Below are 9,841 nucleotides of genomic sequence, written 5' to 3'. Positions count from 1 at the left end.
CTTTTATCAAATAATTACTCTATTTCTGTTGCTGATCACTCTCTTTTTCTTAAATATAATAATGATAAACTCACTGTTATTCTTGTTTATGTTGATGACTTGCTCTTAACTGGTGATGACACGGAGGAAATAAATACAATTACTGCATCCCTTCACCATCACTTCAAGATAAAAAATTTAGGTAATCTCACTTACTTTTTGGGACTGGAAATTGTTCGCAACAGTACTGGTCTTCATTTAAGTCAACGCAAGTATACTCTTGATCTCCTTCAAGAAACTGGCATGCTTGACTCTGCACCTGTGGCCACTCCTATGACTCACACCTCCCGTCTCTCTCCCGACCAAGGCTCACGTCTCGATGCTGATGCCACTTCTCAATACAGAAGACTCCTTGGACGTCTAATTTACTTAACCAACACGCGACCAGACATCGCCTTCGCTGTCCACAATTTAAGCCAATTCATATATGCACCCACAACTCATCATCAGCAAGCTGTCTCACATCTTTTGCGTTACCTCAAGAGCATCCCTGGTGAAGGACTATATTTTTCTCACACTAGTTCACTTCACCTTTGTGGTTTTAGTGACTCTGACTGGGCAACATGTCCTACCACACGCAAATCTGTCACTGGATATTCCATCTACTTAGGAGACTCCCTAATATCATGGAAATCAAAGAAGCAGTCAACTATCTCCCGCAGCTTCAGTATAGAGCCCTTGCCACCACTACATGTGAGTTACAATGATTGTCTTACCTCCTTCAGGATTTACATCTTCCTCTCTCCCAGCCTGCAACCATGTACTGTGACAACAAATCTGCCCTTCAAATAGCTTCCAATCAAGTTTTTCATGAACGAACCAAACATATCGAAATTGATTGCCACCTAGTTCGTGAAAAACTTAACTCTGGTCTCCTCAAACTACTACCCATTACTTCTGCCATGCAAGTTGCTGACATATTCACCAAGCCCCTTGCTTCCGCACAATTCTCTACTCTCAAATCCAAGCTGGGCCTGACAAATATCTACTCCCCAGCTTGAGGGGTGTTAATATATTTAATTTTCTATTTTAAATTATTGGGCTTTGTTTGTTTGACCCAACTTTTCTTTTCTGTTTCAGCTAGGTCTTAATCTTTTTCTTATATATACACCATGTATTTTACTCTCTAATATACAAGTGAATAAAAGTTTCTGTTATATTTATTTTTCTCTACAATTAGGGTTCATCAAAACCTCTCTTTCTTCATTACGATTACGTGCGATTACGTACGCTACATTAAAGCATCACATCAGACAAGGAATATTCATCTTCATTTACTGTAATATTAGCTACCAATGTTTTAATTATTAATTATTTAAATTTTAAATTTACTAGAAAAACCTTTGTAGCTAATTATATATCAATTTATAAATTATTTATTAATAATATAAACTAATTTAGAAACTAATATTTTTTTAGTCTTTAAAATGGTTTCTAATTTAATAAATAATAAGTTAAAATATCACTTTTTTATCAATAAAAAATAAAAAATAAATATAAGCAACTTCAGTCAAGAGTCTAAGAGTGGTCTAATTCTATTTCAAATCAAATTGAAAAGAACCAAACATTAAAAAATAATAGGTTAAGAGACCATGGTGAGCATTCAAACATAGCTATGTTTGGTCTTCCAAACTCCTTGGTGTGTATATTGTTGCCTTCAATCTCAACAAAACTCTCACAAAATGTCCACAACTATGCTATGTGCCACCTCCCTCGCCATTGAATGATCCAAAAGCTTAATTCTTTGTTGGTTCTTTTGTTTTGTAGCATATTGTTCCTTTTAAGTTGCATTACTTCAACTTTGTCTTCTTTGAAAATGGAGGTATCAATGAAGACTGAGATGTAGTTTGTCTTGGGTGCTTGGAACGCCAAACCAATTAATGGGGTGGTTGAATTCTAGAGGGAATTTGTATCTTGAATCTCATTTCTATCACTTTCCATCCTAATTTTGTCTTTTATTTAAACTTTGTTTACTCATGCATCTTATTCATTCTTCTTTTCCAATAATTTTGAATTTTTTTATTTAGTTAGGTTTATTAATGGGAAATTTAATAAATATTTCATTATTTTTCATTATAAAAAAATTAAATTAAAAATATGAAAAAATCATAATAGAAGAATTTTAAAATAAAAAACGATTTAGTGACCACAATTGCAATAAATCGATCTCTTTTCTTATATAAAACTAACATTATTATTATTATTATTATTGAATACATGATTAAAATATACATAATTTATAATTTTTAAAAACTTTCTTATTTTATAAATAATTAATTAAAAAATAATACAATTTAATATATATATATATATATATATATATATAATTCTGTAAATAATATTCAAAAGATTATATAGCCGTTATTTAATAAATATTATTTAGTTAATTTTGAAATAAAAATAAAAATAAATTATTCAATTATTTATTTTATTAAATAAATAAATAAGTAAATTATTTATTTATTAAAGAGTAAAACTTATAGATAACTTTTTTATTATGAATAGTTATTTTAATTTAAAATATAGTTACTAAAAAAGATAAAATTATAAAAATTTATATATACAAGAATCTCATTTATTAATGTTATAAATACACTAATTCTAATTTATAAAGCTTGAACTTTATTCATTCATGTCTTTTAAGTGTAAAAGTAAGAGTAAGTTTGTTATTTATTGAATAATGGTGAGTTTAATCCAACATTTAACAAGCAAAGTTTGAATAATTTTATTTTATTTAAATCTCTAATTATCAAATTTACAAAATTATGTATTAAAATCTTACCAAAAAAAAAAAAATATTCATATAAAAATACTTAAATACTTTTTTGTCTCTAGAAAAAATAATAAATTATGTAATAATTACCTAATAAATTCTTCTTGACTTTTTTATTATTGAAATTTGTATCTAGTCCCTAAAAAATATTTAAAAATAATGTTTATTTTTAACAAATTTTTGGAATAATTTTAAGAAAAAAAATAATCCTTAAAACTTCTTATTATAATAACTAATATGTTTTTTATTCTATAATGAGATACCATGTTAATGTAGATAATATATTACAAAAAATCAAATACAAAATAAGGTTTTTTAGGGATAAACATACAAAAAAAATATTAAAAAGTAAATATTAAATTTATAAATATTTTAGAGAGAAATATATATTTAAGCATATAACAAAATAACTATTTCCTCCACTCAATAAAAAAAATGGTTGTGTTGTTTTACTATTATTTAGTAAAAGGAAAATATTGGAAAACAAGACAATGCGAATAAAGTGATGCCACATCACGAGAAACAACACTTTCTTTAAGAGTGTAATAATCACTTAATTGTATTAGATTATGAAGAGTATAAGGAAGCTCACACACTTCTCTTAAATGGTGTATCCGTGTCAGACACACGTATCAGAGTCGACACTCGTACGATACTCGTAGAACACTTATCGATGAAGTGTTTAATTCAAAAAATATTTGTTGGATTTTTGAAAATTCTAACACGGTTCTAACACAATTTTAAAGAGTATAAATACAATAATTTTTTAAAAACTCAAATTTATTGTATAAATTTTTATTATGATTATAAAAATAAGGAACAAATTCTTTTGAACAAGTCATGAAAAATATCTTTCTGCTGAATCTGAAACATGCTTTTGCACATCAATATTTATTTTCAATTTATATAATTCAAAATTATATAATATATAGATCTGTGTCCCCGTACCTTACATTTTAGAGATTATACGTATCTTTGTGTGTCCGTATCTGTGCTACCTATAGAAAGTAGAAAAAAAAGTAAAAAACAAGATTTTTTAAATAAAATAAAAAATAAGATAAAATTATTTATTATAAATATTTAATTATTATAATAAAAGGTATTGTGGTCGAGACACTATAAACTAATAAAAGGTTTCGTTTTTATTGAACAATCCATGATTCTCTAATTACCATGTATATCTAATGGCTATTCTTTTAGCTCCCTGGATTCTCACTCAACATTTATTTCTTCCAACCAACCATACATGAGGTCGTAGACACACTAGCATATTAGTTGGTAGTTTGAATGATACTGAATCTGAAATATTTAAATAAAGTATCATATTCAAGGTTTATAATAAAGAAATTCTGATTGAAAAAAATTATTTTATTAAAGATAATTAGTCAAATTTTTATCAAAAAATCATAATAAAATATTTAACATAATTTAAAAAAAAAATCATGGTGTCTTAAGCTATAATTTATTAGGTAGCATTTCACAAATAGCAGCTTTGCCATTTCATGAGTTTATCCAAAACAAAGAAACACAGCACACCTGCCAAAGCACTACAAAATTGACAGTAAAGAATCCATGGAAAAAAGAATCCCAGGCTTCCTAAGCTGTCCCCAAAGTCAGTGGCATAAAACTAAAGTAAGAAAAACAAAACAAAATAAAATGAAAATAGGAGGCTAAGTACTGAGAAACAGTAACCATAAAGGAATAATGGACATTACCCCAGTAACAAGTAAGCTTTATAAAAGCCTACCATCTGCAAGCCATGTGCCAAAAGTATATACAAAAGCAATAAAAACATGCACTCAAATCCATACTCTTTTATCCTTCTTTAACTTTTCCACCTTCTATTATTTTCTGACTTATAAGGTACCCTTACAGCTCTGCAATCCCTGCACACAGATCATCATCATCAACCTATTTCTAGTTAACATGTGGTCTCTCCCTACATATTAAAGCTACCAGTTTCGTGTAACCTTTAAAATAACCCAACTTTATTCATATTTAATGCCTAATATTGTTGATCAAGTAAGAATGTGTCACTTTCCTTATTATACTTTATCCAATCCTAATAATGCACCCTACTCCACCTTTCTGCATTGACATATTAATATAGTAGAGGACATTTCAGCTGTGGAATTAGAAAACTCAAATGGGGTTCACTGGGGAGTTGGTCAGAAGTGTCTTCTCCAAAAATCGTTCTGATGGGTCGCATGAAACCAAAGTTAGTATCTCAAGCTCCATTCTTTCTTTCTTTCTTCTCTAAATACTACTTCTTTTAATTTTGTTTTACCTTGTATATGTATGATAGAAAAAGCATAGTACAACAATTCTTTTACCTCAATTTACATTCCAATAATGTTCTCATTCATTGGTCTTAGAGTAATAGTATTGTCCATTGAATATTTCATCAACCAGCTTTGAATTATGACATGCCAACAGATGATGAGACGCAATAGTGCTGAAAATGGAAGATGGTTATCTGTTAAGTCATACTTGTGTGGCGGTGAATTCAATTCAGTCCTTGCAGAGAATGATTCAGCTTCAGTTAAGAGCACTGAAGTCACGGTTTCACAGTCCATATTGGAAGACTTGAATGATGAAGGGGACACTGATAGTGAAGAAACTGTGGAGAATGTATCACAGAAAAGGCCAAATTCAGACTCCAAATCATTGACTGAGGAAGAAGCAGCTCTTCTTATTCAATCAACATACAGAGGCTTCCTGGTAAGCTCACCAAACTTTAATTACATCAACCTTCTTATTCACATAGAGAATATCTTAGTCTATGCAAAAACTGTAATCAAGTGAAGGAAATATCCTCAAAAGTTGTTTGTGCATGGAGCGAGTGAAAGTTGCAACATTGAAGAGAGAATAGAGGAAAATTGAAAAGATAATTTATCTGACAATGGCAATTTTCACCCTTCACATCTGTTAATTTCCCCCATTTCATCACTCAACCCTCTGTAACTTTTTAATGAAAAAAGTGCCAAAGGTTACACATTTTAGAATCATAGCATATAATGGTATCTTAATATTCACATGATTCATACTTTGTTTCTTAATTAATCATAGCATATAATATCGCTTTTTAACATCAGTAATATGCTGCATTACAGTTGAGGCGTGAAAATGGAGAAATCAGATCAGAAACAGGAAAAGAGGAGTTCAATTTAGTATCAGAAAGTCTTGATAGAAAGTCCATGGGCACATCAGTTGAAGTCCAAACTGCAAACTCCACTGAAGTTTTCTCGGTTGAAGGGGAAAAAAAGGGCATTTGCCACCGTATTCAGCGCAGGACCAGAAGTCAAGTAATAAAACAAAAGGTATAACACAAGCTAATGATGCGTTGTGAACTAGCCTCCAGGTTTTGGTTAAAAGAGAAAATAATTAAGATGCTCAAGAGAATGAATTCAGAAGAAAAGGACAAAGAAATTAGATAAAATTAACATTTTAAGACATCTTTCCCACATGTTTTAAACTGCAGATGACTAACAAAAAGGGTGGCTAATATAATATCACATCATTGTTTTCTTTTACAGAAAAAAGAAATGAAAACAAAAACTAGAAGAGTGACAAAAGGAATAAAGAAGATGACATGTTAACATGATAATCATCCTTTATGTTAATTTGTGCTACAACTAAAGCAAGCAAGGTTTGTTAGTTTTACATACAGCACACATAGTTGGAACATTTCTAAGAGTGTTAACTTGGGACCCATCAAATTGGTATAATTTGAAACCAACCAAAATTCTGTTAAGCTGCAAAATAACACAAGACATTTTCAGGAAGACTGGGATGACAGCACCGTAAGTAGTTATGTTTCAAAAATGAGGATGCAGAGTAGAATGGAGGCATCAACCAGAAGAGAAAGAGCACTGGCCTATGCTTTCTCACAACAGGTAAGCACCAAAGACTAAATATCACATGCACTAGTGCATTTTACATTATCATTCAATTACAAGGAACCATGCATTATAAATTTGCTTGACTTACACAATAATTAACTTATTACATTAACAATGCATAAAATTAAATGTATATAAAGGACAAACATGGCTGACAACAAAATACTGATCCTGATTGTTGCAGCTAAGAATCTGTTCAAAGAGAAAATTAACAAAACACAACAGCATGGAGTCAAATATGAGTTGGAGCTGGCTTGAGAGATGGATGGCAACACGCCTTCCAGAGACCTCATCAGTAGAAAGCCATGCCATGAAGCAATATGACCCTTCTAACAGTACTCACAAATTCACAATCATGACAAGATTTTTAGATGCTTCTGGGGAAGAAAAGGAGAGCTGCGGATCAAATGAGGTGCCCCTTCATTTTGATAACTACTCAATCAATTCACAAGAAGAAAAAGTTAGCTTCAAACCCCACATAACAAAGACCAACTTCAAGGCTAGGAGAACCGTTTCAAGGCGGAAAACAGTGCCAAGTTATCAGCTCTATGAAGAGCAGCAGCCAAAGGTCAGAATTTTTCATTACTTCGCATACCATCCAAGCCAAGCATAACAAATTCATGATTATGTCTCCATGATTTTTAATGGACAAATTACCATTATATTCCTTCCTTACATTGATCTAAAAATGCAATTCATCAATCACATTAGTCTAAAATAATTAAAAAATGTGACTTAAAGATAAGAATGACACTAAATAATAAAGTTTACAGATATAGATGAATCAACTGAGATTTTGTTTAAGATAACAACACTTCATACTTTCAACTTCAAGAACCAAAATAATGATTCATTAACCTTTCTAAATACAATGCCATGATCTCGAAAGATATGATATGAATGCATGAGAATGTTGCTTGTGTATCTTAACCATCTTCTGAATATAGATTTTTAATGCTCCCACAGGTAAGCAAGAGAGATGGTTGGGGCAACGCTTGCAAGGACATTAAGCAAAAACAAAAGCAAGTGGGAAGCAGGACAGAGATTACATTAAGCTCCTCGAAAGCTTCTAATGTGTAACTTGTAATAAATTAAGGTCCAATCATGTTTATGGTACTATATTGAGATGTAATGGTTGGACTTTCTTGTAGATTCTTGATTCCATAATCTTATGTGTACATTGTACATAATGTGACAAGTGCAGGATTGAGATGGTTGTTCTGTTTGAGATCTGTTTTCCAAAATTTAGCAGTAAAATCAATACAATCACAATTTGTTCCGGGAAGCTAGTTGTTATTTTATTTTAACTGAGACATGAAAATGCTCAATGTTAAAATTCAACAGTGCACATTGTTTCGTAAAAACCAATGTGTGTTGGTTTAATGCAAAGATTTTGAATATCTTAAGCACATGATTAGGTAAAAAAGAACTCCAAAAAAAGTCTTCATCGTTTCCCGCACGTGGCAAAAGTAAAAGGCACATAATTCACGTGTATGAAATTAGGTTTGGGTTAAAATCAGAAAGCAAAACATTACAGTATCATAAAGACCTCTAGAAGAAAAGAAATCATACGTCTGAGATAGTCCTAATAATGTATAAGATATTCTCTAGTCTTATTAAATTTGAGATTTTCTTTGCTGATAAAAAAAAATAATTAAATTTGAGATTTAATATGAGATTTAAATTTAAAAAATATATATTTAATTTTTTATATTGAATCATTTTATATATATATAGGAGACTTAAATATACATATTTTTATACTTTGACTTTTAATCTTTTATATTTAGAATTATTTTTTAGGATAGACCAAAATAGTTTGTTCTTCCGATGTGGGACCGAACTAAATCTAAACATTACAATATGTTTGAAATAAACATAAATATTTTTTTTAATATTATTACGCTAAATTATTTTAATGCACTAAAATGATATATTTATTTACAAATATTAATTGTTCAGTATATTGATTACATAAAAGGTAATAATATATATATATAAGTAATTTATTAGAAATAGTTTTTAAATAATTAATTATGCTACATTATATATACTCCTTTTACTAGAATCAAAAGTGTTTTCCACTGCAATATGTAATCATGATAATGTGACACATACAATAATTCATATAACAAAATGAGTGCAAGAAAAAATGCAGTAAATACTAGTGGTAGTTATAGTAAAATCAAAAAAATTGTAGTACTACATAATTAATTAAAAAGGGCTGGGTTTAGGGATACCTAACTGAAAAATAGAAAATAGATAACATAAATATATATATATATATATATATATATATATATATATATATCACAACTTCCTTTTAAGACTGAAAATTTTTCTCTCTCTTTTAATGTTTTTCTTCTGTAGAATGTGTAGGAATTATTTTCTCAAATAACACAATTTCCGCTTTTAATTTCCCAACCAGCACTTTTTTTTTTATCTAGCACTTTTTTTTCTACAGTGAAAACCGAATTCTCATCTTCATTTTTATTTTTGAAAAATCCTCTTAGAATTTGGTTTATGTGGAACCTAATTCTAATTTTCTATGATAATGATAAGAACGAAAAATAATCGTTCCAAGGATGATCAAAATTCAATTTGCGAAAAATATAATTTTAACTTTGCTGAATGTTCATCCGAAATTAATTATATGATAACTTGAATGTTTCTGGGAATTGGTTACTGTTGGTCAAATTTTTGGGGTAGTTTCGATTTTTATTTCTTATTTTCGGTATTGGATTGAAAGAGATTTTGGTTTTCCGATGGATGATAAAAATCTGACTTCAATTTTTAACTTTGGCATATGAACAGTGTGTCAAGCCAAAAACAATATTTCGGATTGAATCTCGCCCCATTAACCATCCTTAAGAAATCACACAAAACACGAGGTACTGTTCACCCACATTATTTTATGAATAATCGAGAGATTCTTGAACAGGGTGTCAAGCCAAAAACAATGTCTTAGATTGAATCTTACCCCATCGACCATCCCCAATGAATCACACAAAGCACGAGATACTATTCACCCAAATTATTTCTTGAACAAGTCATTATTAAACTATAATATAACTTTGTCACATTTATCCATTCATGATATTTTAGAGAATATTGTTGGTTAATACTT

General features: G+C 29.7%; 1 protein-coding gene across 2 annotated transcripts; it reads left to right on the top strand.

Moving 5' to 3' along the window:
• The first annotated feature begins 4,874 nt into the window (after positions 1-4,874).
• LOC137826508 (protein IQ-DOMAIN 33) lies at positions 4,875-7,942 on the top strand. Of its 2 annotated transcripts, none has more exons than XM_068632488.1 (6): positions 4,875-5,030; positions 5,249-5,533; positions 5,926-6,132; positions 6,595-6,708; positions 6,899-7,282; positions 7,681-7,942. In XM_068632488.1, the coding sequence occupies exons 1-6, from the start codon at positions 4,959-4,961 to the stop codon at positions 7,792-7,794; spliced, it is 1,176 nt and encodes a 391-aa protein (XP_068488589.1). In that variant the 5' UTR covers positions 4,875-4,958; the 3' UTR covers positions 7,795-7,942. The 2 variants fall into 2 exon arrangements, with proteins under 2 accessions (XP_068488589.1, XP_068488590.1); XM_068632489.1 differs by having other exon boundaries at positions 4,895-5,030; positions 5,225-5,533.
• The last annotated feature ends 1,899 nt before the right edge of the window (positions 7,943-9,841 follow it).

Source organism: Phaseolus vulgaris, chromosome 8, assembly GCF_000499845.2.
Source record: "Phaseolus vulgaris cultivar G19833 chromosome 8, P. vulgaris v2.0, whole genome shotgun sequence".
Classification (NCBI taxonomy): domain Eukaryota; kingdom Viridiplantae; phylum Streptophyta; class Magnoliopsida; order Fabales; family Fabaceae; genus Phaseolus; species Phaseolus vulgaris.
The sequence above is the reverse complement of the archived record's forward strand: the minus strand, read 5'-3'. Positions and strand labels throughout refer to the sequence as shown.

Coding starts and splice junctions, on each gene's coding strand:
- LOC137826508 (XM_068632488.1), top strand. CDS start 4,959: ATGGGGTTCACTGGGGAGTTGGTCAGAAGTGTCTTCTCCAAAAATCGT. Junction 5,534..5,925: donor CAACATACAGAGGCTTCCTG/GTAAGCTCACCA, acceptor GCTGCATTACAG/TTGAGGCGTGAAAATGGAGA. Junction 6,709..6,898: donor CCTATGCTTTCTCACAACAG/GTAAGCACCAAA, acceptor TGATTGTTGCAG/CTAAGAATCTGTTCAAAGAG.